This window comes from Ranitomeya imitator, chromosome 7, assembly GCF_032444005.1.
Source record: "Ranitomeya imitator isolate aRanImi1 chromosome 7, aRanImi1.pri, whole genome shotgun sequence".
NCBI lineage: Eukaryota > Metazoa > Chordata > Amphibia > Anura > Dendrobatidae > Ranitomeya > Ranitomeya imitator.
The window spans coordinates 177,819,007-177,834,415 of NC_091288.1; the positions used below are offsets into that span (position 1 = coordinate 177,819,007).

At 45.3% G+C, this 15,409-nt stretch overlaps 1 protein-coding gene across 1 annotated transcript in view; it reads right to left on the reverse strand.

Moving 5' to 3' along the window:
- The window catches only part of RRN3 (RRN3 homolog, RNA polymerase I transcription factor), a 54,122-nt gene that overhangs the window by 29,854 nt on the left and 8,859 nt on the right, over positions 1-15,409 (reverse strand). The window contains exons 2-5 of the mRNA XM_069734114.1: positions 10,730-10,851; positions 9,062-9,118; positions 6,491-6,580; positions 455-584 (exon numbers count right to left, since the gene is read on the reverse strand). Coding sequence (XP_069590215.1) covers positions 455-584; positions 6,491-6,580; positions 9,062-9,118; positions 10,730-10,825 — 373 coding nt within the window. The 5' untranslated portion in view covers positions 10,826-10,851. The remainder of the gene's footprint in view (positions 1-454; positions 585-6,490; positions 6,581-9,061; positions 9,119-10,729; positions 10,852-15,409) is intronic.

Here is a 15,409-nt window from a genome sequence, read left to right on the forward strand (position 1 = left end):
TAAAGTGAATAAAGTTCTGGTCACTAGTTATGAGCAAACGTTTCGGGATAAGGTGTTATCTGAGCATGCTCGGGTCCTAACCGAGTGTCTTCGGCATTCGCTCATGACTAGTATTCTCAAGTTTAGAAGCTATCCCCTATCTGTAGGTTACATGGAGGTTGATCATGCACATTTATTCTTAATGGTGCTAGTGGAGGTAGTGAAGGGAGGCCCAGCGGTCACTACTGATCGGGAAGATATCCAACATCGATAGGGAATAACTCGAGAATACTCCTTGAACACAGAGGATACTGGATGAGCAAACAGACCTTTAACCCTATAGTTTGTGGATAGGTGAGAAATATCCTGTGAGATAGCCCCTTTGAGTTGACATTTATTTCCATGAAAGGGACGGCAGACAGGTAGCCATCTCCACAAAGATGCCGAGAGGTCTATTAATGCAGATAAATATTACCTGGTACAAAGTGGGAGACGACCATGTTCATGCAAGGCCGCAAGTAGACCGTCTGCGCTGACACAAGGTTGCCCAGAAAGGCCAGATATTCTTCCACCACTTCTCTGCTTCTGGTCAACCATGGTAGTTTCTACAAAAAAAAAAACAAAACAAAACAAAAAACAGGAACTAAGTTAGAATCATTTCTACAGTTACAATGTGGATTTCCAATAAGGTTTCCAGTTATACATCTATATTTCTCTATCGCTTCATTGGGGGACACATGTGATTATGGGTGTATGATGCTGTTGCTAGGAGGCGGACACTAGGCAAAAAAAGGGCTAGCTCCTCCTCAGCAGGGTACACCCACCGACAGGCACAAAGCTCGCCAGTTAGAGTTAGTAGGAGGCAGACTTGGATCTGATCCCAGATCCATTCTTTTTTTTCTCCTTAGGTCACCTTGTTGTGTTTTATTAATCTTTTCCCTTTGTTTTTTTAGATTCTTCTCTTAAGGGTAACAAGGTGTAACTTCTCAACCCGTTTTCCCAAAACTTATGCGACCGAGATAACACTTTGGTGCCGTCCACATTGTACCCTCTCTGGCCTGCGGGGCAGGACGTTACCCCCAACACTTGAAGAGTGTCTTACGCAGCGACGTAGTATAGAGCACAACCACGTAGTATATAGCACAGCCAGGTAGTATATAGCACAGCCAGGTAGTATATAGCACAGCCCACGTAGTACATAGCACAGCCCACGTAGTATATAGCACAGCCATGTAGTATATAACACAGACACGTAGTATATAGCACATGAAACGTAGTATATAGCACATGAAACGTAGTATATAGCACAGCCACGCAGTATATAACAGCCCACGTAGTATATAGCAGTGTGGGCACCATATCCCTGTTAAAAAAAAAAAAGAATTAAAATAAAAAATAGTTATATACTCCCCTTCCGAAGTCCACCGAGGCTGTCCCGCTCCTCGCGATGCGGCCGGCAGCGTCCGTTCCCAGTGATGCATTGCGAAATTACCCAGATGACGTAGTGGTCTCTCGAGACCGCCAAGTCATCTGGGTAATTTTGCAATGCATCACTGAGAACGGGAGCTGCCGGCTGCATCGCGAAGGGCGGGTCAGCTTCGGTGGACGCCGGTAGGTGAAAATAGCACAATTTTTTTTATTATTTTTAACATTATATCTTTTGACTATTGATGCTGCATAGGCAGCATCAATAGTAAAAAGTTGGTCCGGGATGGGGCAACACACTGGCGCTGACTGGAGGAGAGTAGGGAAGAGCGAATTCGCGGCCAGACTGTGCCCGTCGCTGACCGCGACCAATCAGCGTCGCGGGATTTCCGTGACAGACAAACAGACGGAAGTACCCCTTAGACAATTATATAGATAGACTAGATGGTGGCCCGATTCTAACGCATTGGGTATTCTAGAATATGTATGTAGTTTATTTATGAAGTTTTCAGAATAATGCAATTTATACACATGATTCAGCCGGTCGGCAGCGACCAATTAGCGAAGCGTGGTTCAAATTCCGCACCAATTCGTGGGCGGACTGTGCCTGTCGCGGATTGTTCGCGGCCGGGCGTGACCAATCAGTGAAGCCAGGGCCGGCTCCAGGTTTTTGAGGGCCCCTGGCGAAAGAGTCTCAGTGGGGCCCCTTCTTTAACACATACCACGGTTCATGATGCACAGCTACAGCAGAGAAATATAGCACAGCCAAGTAGCGTGTAACACAGCCCACATAGTATATAACAGCCCACGTAGTATATAGCACAGCCACATAGTATATTGCCCAGCCACATAGTATATTGCCCAGCCACATAGTATATTGCCCAGCCACATAGTATATTGCCCAGCCACATAGTATATTGCCCAGCCACATAGTATATTGCCCAGCCACATAGTATATTGCCCAGCCACATAGTATATTGCCCAGCCACATAGTATATTGCCCAGCCACATAGTATATTGCCCAGCCACATAGTATATTGCCCAGCCACATAGTATATTGCCCAGCCACATAGTATATTGCCCAGCCACATAGTATATTGCCCAGCCACATAGTATATTGCCCAGCCACATAGTATATTGCCCAGCCACATAGTATATTGCACAGCCACATAGTATATTGCACAGCCACATAGTATATTGCACAGCCACATAGTATATTGCACAGCCACATAGTATATTGCACAGCCACATAGTATATTGCACAGCCACATAGTATATTGCACAGCCACGTAGTATATAGCACAGCCACGTAGTATATAGCACAGCCACGTAGTATATAGCACAGCCACGTAGTATACAGCACAGCCACGTAGTATATAGCACAGCCACGTAGTATATAGCACAGCCCACGTAGTATATAGCACAGCCCACGTAGTATATAACAGCCCACGTAGTATATAGCACAGCCACGTAGTATATAGCACAGCCACGTAGTATGTAACAGCCGCGTGGTATATAGCACAGACACATAGTATATTGCCCAGCCACATAGTATATAACACATCCACGTAGTATATAACAGAGCCACGTAGTATATAACACAGCCAAGTAGTATATTGCCCAGCCATAGAATATAGTAGACACGTAGTAAATAGCACAGCCCACGTAGTATATATCACAGCCACGTAGTATATAGCAGAGCTTAGAGATGTAGTATATAACACAGTCCACGTAGTATATAGCAATGTGGGCACCATATTTCTGTTTAAAAAGAATTAAAATAAAAAATAGTTATATACTCACCCTCCGTCGGCCCCCCGGAGCTAGCCGATGCGTTTACCAATGCTCCTCGCGACACTCCGGTCCCAAGAGTGCATTGCGGTCTCGTGAGATGATGACCGCAATGCATGGACCTGTCACCGGAGCGTCGCGAAGAGCGGGAAAGGCCTGGGCTGGATCCGGAAGGCGAGTATATAATGATTTTTAATTTATTAAAGATTATTTTTAAAATTAGATCCCGCGCCAATGTCGCTGATTGGTCGCGCCGGCTGGGCGCGAGCAATCAGCGAAGCAGGATTTAAATCCTGCGCCAATGTCGCTGACTGGTCGCGCTGGCTGGGCGCGACCAATCAGGGAAGCGTGATTTAAATCCTGCGCCAATGTCGCTGATTGGTCGCAACCTGCCGATGCGACCAATCAGCGAAGTGGTGGGACCAGAGCATCGCGAGCTGCAGGAAAAGCTGCTGCGGAGGCGACGGAAGGTGAGAATGAATATCATGATTTTTTAATTATTTTTAACATTAGATCTTTTTACTATTGATGCTGCATAAGCAGCATCAATAGTAAAAAGTTCGTCACATAGGGTTAATAGCAGCGTTAACAGACTGTGTTATGCCACGGTATAACGCAGTCGGTTTAACGGACTGCTACAACGCTATGTGGGCGGCGGACGCTGACTGGGGGTTAGTATAGAGGGGGCACTGACTGCAGGGGAGTAGGGAGCGGCCGGACTGTGCCCGTCGCTCCCAAGAGGGCATTGCGGTCTCGCGAGATGTTGACGTGCCCACGCAGTATATAACACAGCCTACATAGTATATAACAGCCCACGCAGTATATAACACTGGCCACGTAGTATATAACACAGCCCACGTAGTATATAGCAGTGTGGGCACCATGTCCCTGTTAAAAAAAGTATTCAAAACCCAATAAGCAACACTATATGCATTGCTCAACATAAATGAGTACACCCCCCTTTGAAAAGTAAGATTTTAATAAAATCTCTCACGGAGAACAAGAAATATTTCCAAAATTTTGACAAGTATGAGTTTCATGGAACATTTTTTTTAACCACTAACATGAAACATAATATAATAATATAACTTTCATTGCCAAATCTTTAGTTTTATTTAAACTTGTTGTAAGTAAAAATGAGTACACCCAACATCAAAAACTTCTACTTCTAGTATTTTATAACTCCTCCATGATTTTTAAGGACAGCACCAAGTCTTCTAGGCATGTAAAAATCAAGTTGGTGACATATTGCAACATCTATCGTTTTCCATTCTTCAAAAACAACCTCTTTTAGAGCCTGGATAAGGGATGGAGAGTGATGACAACTTGTCTCTTTAGAATTCCCCATAGGTGTTCGGTTGGGGTCAGATCTGGAGAAACTTGGCCACCGAATCACTTTCGCCCAGTTCTGTAGAAATGCAACAGATGTATGTTTTGGATCACTGTCATGTTGGATAAGTGCACGTCTACCAAGGGCACGGAGTGATGGTGACATCTTCTATTTCAATATAGGACAGTACTTCTGTGCATTAATCATGGCATCAATTAAATGTAGCTCCCCAACACCATAAGCACTCATGCAGCCCCACATAAGGACACTGCCACCACAACGTGTCACTGTAGGTACCTTGCATTTATGAAATTAATTTAGAAAAATAAATCGTGCCCACAGTGAAACATGGTGGTGGCAGTGATCTTATGTGGGGCTGCACGAGCGCTGCTGGTGTCAGGGACCTACATTTCATTGATGGTATCATGAATTCCCAGACGTACGGTTCTATATTGAAATAGAAAATGCTACCATCACTCCGTTCTATTGGTAGACGCGCACTTCAACATGACAGTGATCCAAAACTCAGATCTAAGGTCACTGTTGCATTTCTGAGGAAAAGCAAGGTGAAAGTGATTCATTAGCTAAAGGTACCTTCACACATAACGATATCGATAACGATATTGTTGCTTTTTGTGACGTAGCAACGATATCGTTAAGGAAATCGTTATGTGTGACAGCGACCAACGATCAGGCCCCTGCTGGGAGATCGTTGGTCGCTGAGGAAAGTCCAGAACTTTATTTCGTCGCTGGACTCCCTGCAGACATCGCTGAATCGGCGTGTGTGACACCGATCCAGCGATGTCTTCACTGGTAACCAGGGTAAACATCGGGTTACTAAGCGCAGGGCTTAGTAACCCGATGTTTACCCTGGTTACCAGCGTAAAAGTAAAAAAAACAAACACTACATACTTACCTACCGCTGTCTGTCCCCGGCGCTCTGCTTCTCTGCACTCCTCTTGCACTGGCTGTGAGCGTCGGTCAGCCGGAAAGCAGAGCGGTGACGTCACTGCTCTGCTTTCCGGCCGCTGTGCTCACACAGTGCAGGAGGAGTGCAGAGAAGCAGAGCGCCGGGGACAGACAGCGGTAGGCAAGTATGTAGTGTTTGTTTTTTTTACTTTTATGCTGGTAACCAGGGTAAACATCAGGTTACTAAGCGCGTCCCTGCGCTTAGTAACCCGATGTTTACCCTGGTTACCCGGGGACTTCGGGATCGTTGGTGGCTGGAGAGCTGTCTGTGTGACAGCTCTCCAGCGACCAAACAGCGACGCTGCAGCGATCGACATCGTTGTCGGTATCGCTGCAGCATCGCTGAGTGTGAAGGTACCTTAAGTGTCTCCTGATATGAACCCAACCGAACACAGATTGGAAATTCTGAAGAGACAGGTTTAGCGTCACTCTACATCCAGACTCTAAAAAAGGTCATTCTTGAAGAATGCTGTTTCGCCGAGTCCCCATGACTCCAGGCCACCCCACAAGCACAGTACCATAGCAACAATGGCCACCACAAAGCACCAACACCAAGTGAAATTAGCTATAAAAAAAACAAACAAACAAACCCTTACCTTCCACATATGTTCTCAGAATGTGAACTAAGAACAAAAATAGTTCAAGGGACACTGCCATGGATGTGTGGTCCATGTATTACACTACAGTTATGGTGTATTAATAACCTTACGCTCATGTTATGGGATTAAAAAACTAAGTCGAACATTTAGGATATTGGTCTTGTGTTCAGCAAGATATTGTGTCAATACCTTGCTGAACACAAGACCAATATCCTAAATGTTGGACATACATACACACACACAATATATATATTCTCTCTGTAGATACACAAGTGTGAAACGAGCACTGCGGTGAGGATTAGTATAAACTCCCTTTCTCACACCAGTCCAGCTTTAGTTTACAGCATGACGGCTTATAGACAATCAATAGACCAAAACTAAGGCTGCGGCTACTCACCAGGACAATGCTGACCAGCTGCTCATAATCAATTGTCAGGTAATTAACTGAGGCCCGTAGTTCTCGCAGCCAATTTATTATCTGTCCGTCCTGCAAAAAAGACAAACAGCATTGAGGAATATGCAGCATCTAATCTACTGCAGTCCGGTAGCTGCAATCATTGTATCTATATAATATATGCATTTTATAACATATATTTTTTCTACTGCTTTTTTACATTTTTTTTAGCCGTCCTCACCTCACCCAGACTTTAGCCTGCCATCATTTGATTGCTTGTACTATATACTGCTAAAAACTGATGAACTCTTAGTTTACTCATCCGCAGCCAGCAATAGGCAATGCAACATACACTGTGTGCAGAATTATTAGGCAAGTTGTATTTTAGAGGATTATTTTTATTATTGATCAACAACTATGTTCTCAATCAACCCAAAAGACTCAAATATCAAAGCTTAATATTTTTGGAACTTTGGAGTGGTTTCTTTTTTTAGATTTAGCTATGTTAGGAGGATATCTGTTTGTGCAGGTAACTATTAACTGTGTAGAATTATTAGGCAACTTAGTAAAAACCAAATATATTCCCATCTCACTTGTTTATCTTCACCAGGTAAACCAATATAACTGCACAAAATGTAGAAATAAACATTTCTGACATGCAAAAACAAAACCCCCAAAACATTAGTGACCAATATAGCCACCTTTCTTTATGATGACACTCAGCAGCCTCCATCCATAGATTCTGTCAGTTGCTTGACCTGTTTACGATGAACATGGCGTGTAGCAGTCACCACAGCCTCCAGACACTGTTCCGAGAGGTGGACTGTTCTCCCTCCCTGTAGATCTCACATTTTATGAGGGACCACGGGTTCTCTATGGGGTTCAGATCAGGTGAAAAAGGGGGCCATGTCATTATTTTTTCTTCTTTGAGCCCTTTACTGGCCAGCCACGCTGTGGAGTTGGAGGCATGTGATGGAGCATTGTCCTGCATGAAAATCATGGTTTTCTTGAACGATACCAACTTCTTCCTGTACCACTGCCTGAAGATGTTGTCTTCCAGAAACTGGCAGTAGGTCTGGGAGTTGAGCTTCACTCCATCCTCAACCCGAAAAGGTCCCACAAGTTCATCTTTGATACCAGCCCATACCAGTACCCCACCTCCACCTTGCTGGTGTCTGAGTCGGAGTGGAGCTCTCTGCCCTTTACTGATCCAGCCTCTGGCCCATCCATCTGGCCCATCAAGAGTCACTCTCATTTCATCAGTCCATAAAACCTTTGATAAGTCAGTCTTAAGATATTTCTTGGCCCAGTCTTGACATTTTATCTTATGTTTCTTGTACAAAGGTGGTCGTTTTTCAGCTTTCCTTACCTTGGCCATGTCCCTGAGTATCGCACACCTTGTGCTTTTTGTTACTCCAGTAACGTTGCAGCTCTGAAATATGGCAAAACTGGTGGCAAATGGCATCTTGGCAGCTTCACGCTTGATTTTCCTCAATTCATGGGCAGTTATTTTGCGCCTTTTTTGCCCAACACGCTTCTTGCGACCCTGTTGGCTATTTGCCATGAAACACTTGATTCTTCGGTGATCACGCTTCAAAAGTTTGGCAATTTCAAGACTGCTGCATCCCTCTGCAAGACATCTCACAATTTTGGACTTTTCAGAGCCCGTCAAATCTGTTCTGACCCATTTTGCCAAAGGAAAGGAAGTTGCCTAATAATTAAGCACACCTTATATAGGGTTCTGATGTAATTAGGCAACACCCCTCCTCATTACAGAGATGCACATCACCTGATTTACTTAATTGGTAGTTGGCTCTCAAGTCTGAACAGCTCGGAGTAGGACAACATGTATATAAAGTATCATGTGATCAAAATACAACTTGCCTAGTAATTCTGCACACAGTGTAGAGACTATAGAAGGCAAATGGTTAATTTTTTTAATGATACCCAATCGCATAAATGATTTTCAGCCCCAATTACACGGTATTAAAAGGAATGTCAGCAGGATTTCACCCCAAACTATTTATATGAGCATGTACTTCTTTCAAGGACAAAATAAGCAATACCATCACATGGCCAGTCCATTCCTCCTCAGAGAACTCAGTTTTTTTTAATGATTTGCAAATGAGGATGAAGAACACTATGTGTAGATCTGATGCCTCCATCACCCCAGCTCTGCTCCTCGCCCAGCACCATCTATTTGACTGACAGCCTCTATGTAGTGTGACTTCAGGCAAAGGAGCCGTCAGTCAAGCAGGAGGCGGCGGCGGCGTTGGGTAAGGAGTGACTGAGGCTTCAGATCTACAGTAGCACTTCAGCCTCATTTGTTTATCTATACAAACATTGATTTCTCAGTAACAGTAGAACGGATCGGCCATGTAAAGGTATTGATGGACTTGTCATTGAAGGAACTACAAGTGCATATAAATAGTTTGGGGGGGTTAAATCCCGCCGACAGATTACATCACAAAATAAGCAGTCATCATTTGCATCAAATGAGTTTGTGGAAATAACCAGGATCTCAGCCTGGTATACACCAGTAATAACATGTGGTAGGTCTGCAGGGGCCATTACCTTTATCTCGGGGTCAGACAGCTGGTGCTTTAGAAGTTCAAAATCATTCTGGTTACCCTGATGGAATAAAAGGAGGTGCAAAGACTAAGTATGAGGATCGGCAGAACCCAGAAACAGACAGGACAAGCCAAACGTCACAGTTAGGCTACTTTCACACTAGCGTTAACTGCAAACCGTCACAAAAACGTCTTTTTGCCAAAAAAACGGATGTGTCAAAAAAGTGCAAAATGTATGCAACGCATACAGCATTTCGACGGATCCGTCTATTTGGGGATGTCTGGCCAATTAGCTAAAAAAAATCCTGTTTCTGAGCATGCTCAGTAGAAAAAAAACGTATTGCAGCGCTGCATTGCGTCGTACAACGTGTCTCGACGCATCCGTCGCTCATAGACTTTCATTGTAGCCAAAGACGCATGCCGATGGATGCGCCAAGACACGTTTTTTTGTCGCAGCCAAAAAACGTTGTAACCTACGTTTTTCCAGACGACGTGTTGCCTAATTTCGACGCATCCATCGAAAGACGTATACCGACGTATGCAAATCCGTCGCAATGCGTCGCCAATACAAGTCTATGGGGAAAAAACGCGTCCAGCAAAATATTTTGCTGGATGCGTTTTTTCTGCAAAACGACGCATTTTAACGTATTGCAGTTAACGCTAGTGTGAAAGTAGCCTTAGGGCTCACTCACACTTAAAATTAAATTGAACGAATGCCTTCAGACCATTGTAATTCTATGCTCCTGTTCTCACCTCTATTTTTCCTAGTTCCAATCGGATCACGATCAAACGGAAAAAAAAAAGCAGCAGACGAAATTTGGATTGCACACACCCATACAGGTCTACGGATGCGTGTGAAACATTGCACTGCACATGGATTTCACCCGAGTGCAGTGCGATTTCCACCGACAATGGAGGAGATGGAGAAATTACTTTCTCCGTCTCCTCCACACCTGTGCTACGATTCTCTCAAGCGAGAAGATCAGAGCACTGACACTCAGATAGCAATCGCAGAAGACGTGGGTCATTAGCATATCGTATCCAATGTGATACGCTAGTGTGAACCTGGCCTACAAGTGGTAACGGCAATGATCACATAATCCATCGACAGGGGCTTCTGGGGTCAAAAAAAAAAAAAAAAAACAGTGTGGGTCCCAGAAGTGGATCAGACAGTTATCATTTATCCTCAGGGAAGGTGATAAGTTGGGATTTTGGGACAGCCCTTTAATAACTTCCTAATATGCAGGTGGCGGCTGTGTTATACAGCCCCAACCTAACACTGGCAGTGACCAGAGCGCGCTCAGATCACTCCTGGTTAACTATTCAAAGGGAACGATAGAGTCCTGTGTCCATCGCTCTCTCCATGACAAGATAAAAATGCATTATACATACAAGACTATCAATAAAAACAGCCTGGTGTGCAAAAAACAAGCCCTGTCTTGGAAGATGGGTACGAAAAAAAGCCCCTAAAACACAAAAATGAAAAAACATGCAGTCGGAGAAGGGATAAAAACTTTCCCAAAATTAACTATGGGAAACTGTGCTTTTTTCCCAGACCATAAGGATTATACATTGACAATATTTTTGACTATTGAAATTAGTGATCGATAGCCCCATCAACATGGACAAGTGACGTGAGGAATTATCAGGAGCCCTGCAGACATATATTCACCTGGGAATAATTGGACAGGACGTCCGTCACTTTGCCACCGAACCGGACCGTCTTCTTTGGAGGGGAGCTCAGGAACTCATTACTTTCAGCCATCATGGTGTCTCCTTATAGAGTGGCAGGACCTGCGGAGGATGAAAATAGGTATTAAGCTTACCGTTAATTATGTTTCCAGGAGTCCATACTGACAGCACCCTGGAGGACGTCCTCCTCACCCTTTGCTGGGACAGGAAACACACGAGAGTTCAAAAGGGCATGTCCCACCCCCAATCCTCAGTGTTGTAACAAGAACCACCTCATGGACATGCAGAAAAAGATTTTTAATAGAAACAATATATACATTAATTTGTCTGAAACATATTTACTCATATGTCAAATATAATATGCAATACATTTTATACCAGAACATAATACATCTTATGTCAGGCGTCTACATAGAGGATCTCAGTACTACAGGGAGGGAACTACCAGGGCTGTCAGTATGGACTCCTGGAAACATAATTAACGGTAAGCTTAATACCTATTTTCCAGGACGTCCCTCCTGACAGCACCCTGGAGAGTACCAAAGCACCTCCTTAGGGTGGGATTACCGCCTGGAGAAACTTTCTCCCAAATGCCGTATGTTGACCAGACAGAACATCAAGTTTATAGTGTCTACAAAATGTATTAGCACTAGCCCAAGTGGCTGCTTTACAGATCTGCTCAAGAGATGCACCTGCTCTCTCAGCCCAAGAAGTAGCTATCCCTCGAGTAGAATGTGCGTGAAGACCCCTTGGAGAAGGAAGTCCCTCAGACTTATAAGCCTCAGAGATCACCGAAGTGATCCAACGAGCAATAGAGGCTTTAGAAGCCTTCTTTCCCTTATTCTTCCCTCCAAACAAAATAAACAAATTCGGGTCGATACGCGTTGGTGGCTGCTAGGTAGTCTAGAACCGTCTGCCTGACGTCGAGGGAATGAAGGACTCTTTCTTTCTCATTAGCCGGATTATTACAGAAGGATGGTAACACGATCTCCTGATTTCTGTTTTTTACTGACCCCACTTTTGGAATAAAGGAGGGATCCAATCTAAGAATTAGACTATCTTCTCTAATCTGAAGGTAAGGGTCCCTAGTACATAGGGCCTGGATCTCCCCCACTCTCTTAGTCGTAGTAATTGCCACTAAGAATGCTGTTTTACGAGTGAGTACTGAAATGGGCATATTATCGGCCGAGGCGTAAACATCTTTACAGAGGAATCTGAGGACCAGATTTAGGTCCCAGGATGGCAATATCTGTCTAATGGTAGGGCGCAACCTCTGGGTGGCTCTGATGAACCTAACTATCCACGGGTAAGATGCTAGGGGGTAGTCAAGAAAAGAGCTAAGTGCCGAGATCTGCACTTTCAGAGAGCTTGGTTTGAGACCTTTGTCAAACCCAGCCTGCAGGAAATCTAAAATTCTGGGTAAGTCGGGGGGCGCCTGCCGAAACCTCAGACCTGCCACTCTCCAGACAGAAACGTTTCCAGATCTTCAAATAAATTGCTGATGTGACTGGCTTTCTGCTGGATTTTATAGTAGAGATCACCTGATCTGATAGCCCTCTTGCCTTCAGGATGTTCCTTTCAGGATCCATGCAGAGAGATGGAGATTCTCTGGACTTGGGTGGTACACCGGACCCTGATGGATTACATCTGCTGTGAGAGGAAGCTCTACTGGGTTCTCTATTGCCAGATCCAGCAAGAGAGAGAACCAGCTCCTTCTCGGCCAAAATGGTACAATTAATATGACCCGAGCCTGATCCTCTTTGATTTTCCTGAGAACGGCTGGAATCAGTGCTAGAGGCAGGAATGCATAAGAGAGAGGTTCTGTCCACTCCTGGCTCAGAGCATCTATCCCTTCTGGGAGATCTTGAGGGTTCAGCGAGAAGAATTTTGAGACCTTTGAGTTTCTCCTGTTTGCAAATAGGTCTATACTGGGAGTTCCCCAGTGAAGACAAAGATCCTGGAAGACCTCCTGATTGAGTTCCCACTCCGTTGCAAACACCCGTCTCCTGCTCAGATAATCTGCTATGGTGTTCTGCGAGCCTTCTAAGTGGACTGCCGAGATGGATAGGACAGACTCTTCTGCCCAGCGGAATATTCTTCCCGCCAGCTCCTGAAGCGGATAGTGTCTTGAGCCGCCCTGATGTTTCAGGAAAGACACCGTTGTAACGTTGTCGGATAGTATCCTGACATGACAATTTCTGAGGGTGCGTTGGTTCCTTCTTAATGCCTCCCAGACAGCATACAACTCTTTGAAGTTGGAGGAGCTGTGAACGACGTCTGCTGGCCACCTCCCTTGTAGGATCCTGCCCTTCAGGTGGGCTCCCCAGCCCCAGGCACTGGCGTCTGTAGTTACCACTACATAGGGATTGGTAGACCATAACACCCCGACTCTTAGCTTCTCTGGTTGATTCCACCAGAGTAGAGATCTTCGTACTGGATACGTCAGCTTTAAAGAACTGTCCAGAGAAGACTGACGACGGTCCCACTTGGAAAGGATTAACCTCTGCAGAGGTCTTGAGTGGAACTGAGCCCATCTTACACACGGTATGCAGGCCGTCATCAGACCTAGTACCTTCATGGCCGTTCTTATTGATGCTCTGCATTCTAATAGACGCCTGATCTGTATCTGGATCGCCTCCAACTTGTTCTCGGGTAGCCGGGATATCCTGTTTCTCGAATCCAGACATACTCCCAGGAAGATCTTTTTGCACTCCGGATTCAGGTCGGATTTCTGCCAGTTTATGATCCATCCTAATTGCTCCATCAGTGACACCGTTCGGGTCCTGTGATCTGACAGAATCTCTGGTGTACTTGCGATCAGGAGAAAATCGTCTAGATATGGAACTATCTTGATCCCCTGGTTTCTCAGGAAAGCGACCATTTCTGACACCAGCTTTGTAAACACCCGAGGTGCCGAAGCAAGTCCAAACGGAAGACATTGGAACTGGTAGTGACAGGTCCCGGACGGCAGTGCCACCGCAAACCTCAGAAGTTTCTGAGATGATGGGTGAACAGGGACCTGATAATAGGCACTCGAGGTCGAGAGTGCACATCACAGCGTCCTGATCTATTAAGAGGATTGCAGAGCGAATGGACTTCATGCGAAACCTCTTGTACCTGACCCAGGCATTTAGAGGTTTCAAGTTTATTATTGTGTGCGAGTCGCCGGAGGGCTTCATTATAGAGAATAGGGAAGAGTAGTGACCCCAACCTACATCTAGAGATGGTACTGGAATTATGACCCCTGAGGAAAGCATGTCCTCTAGGTCTAACATCATGGGAGAGTTTTTCAAGACCATCGTAGGTACGATGTATCTGTCCGGAGGAGGGGAGGAAAGCTCGATGCTGTAACCTTCTGACACGGTCCGAAGAACCCATTGATTCTGGGTGACTCGGGCCCAATTCTCCGCAAAGTGGCGGAGCCTTCCGCCTATAAGGGTGGCATCATTGTGTCTTAGGTTTTGAAGATGGGCTAAAGAAGAAACTCCTGCTTCTATTGCCCTGGTTACGGGAACCTCTACTGAATCCTCTGTTGGATCTACCTCCTCTGTAATCGGACTGTCTCCTGAAGGGAAAACCTCTCCGAAAGGACTGGCCCTTTTTTGGTTTGTCCTCTGGAAAACCTTTCTTCTTATTGGAGGCTGACTCTAGGATGGTATCTAGAGAAGGCCCGAAAACTCTCGCCCCTGAGAAAGGAATAGAACATAATTTGGTTTTTGAGGCGTTATCCCCCGACCAGGATCTTAGCCATACTGCCCTCCTAGCCGCATTGGATAGGGAACCATTCCTAGCTGAAAACCTGACGGATTCAGCAGTCATGTCAGATAGAAAGGTCGTAGCAGATTTCATGATAGGGAGCTTAATATATCAGCCATGGGGGTCTTATTGGATAGGTGTTCCTCCAATTGACCCATCCAAAGGTACATAGACCGGGCTACCGAGGTAGCTGCTATGTTGGTTTTAATTAGGGCTGCAGAAGATTCCCAAGCCCTTTTAAGCAGTATGTCGGCCTTCCGATCCATAGGATAGCGCAGATTTGAAGAGTCCTCAAATGGAATGGCTGTCTTTTTAGCAACCTTTGCCACAGGAACATCCACCTTGGGGATCTCTTCCCAAAGTTTGACTTCTTCTGGCTCGAAAGGTAAGCAAGCTTTGAAGTCCTTAGTTAAAACCAGCCGACGTTCTGCCTCCTTCCACTCCTCCAGTATCATGGCCTTGATATGCTCGCTTACTGGGAAGACCGTTTGTTTACGTGACATAAGTCCACCAAACATCAGATCCTGCCTGGATTGAGGCTTGGATGTCTCCTCAATCTGCATCGTGGTCCGCACCGCCTGCACAAGTTCATTTGTATCCTCAGCCTGGAAGAGGTATTTTCTCTGGTGGTCCTGACTCCCTGAAGGAAGTTCCCCTTCCTCTTCTGAGGAGAAGTTATCGGAGGCAGGCATGTCCTCCGAGCTATACTCTGGCTCTTTTATGTCTCGTTCCCGTCTGGCTCTCTTACGGCTGGGAACTGGGCTGGACCTCTCCGCAATACTGGACAAAGAAGCCTGAACTTCTTCTCGTATTAGGGACCTCATTTCTGATAGCAGTGTCGGCTGTTCGTCCCTCATAACCTTGGAAGTGCAATCTGCACACAAGGTCTTTGCATGAGTGTCCG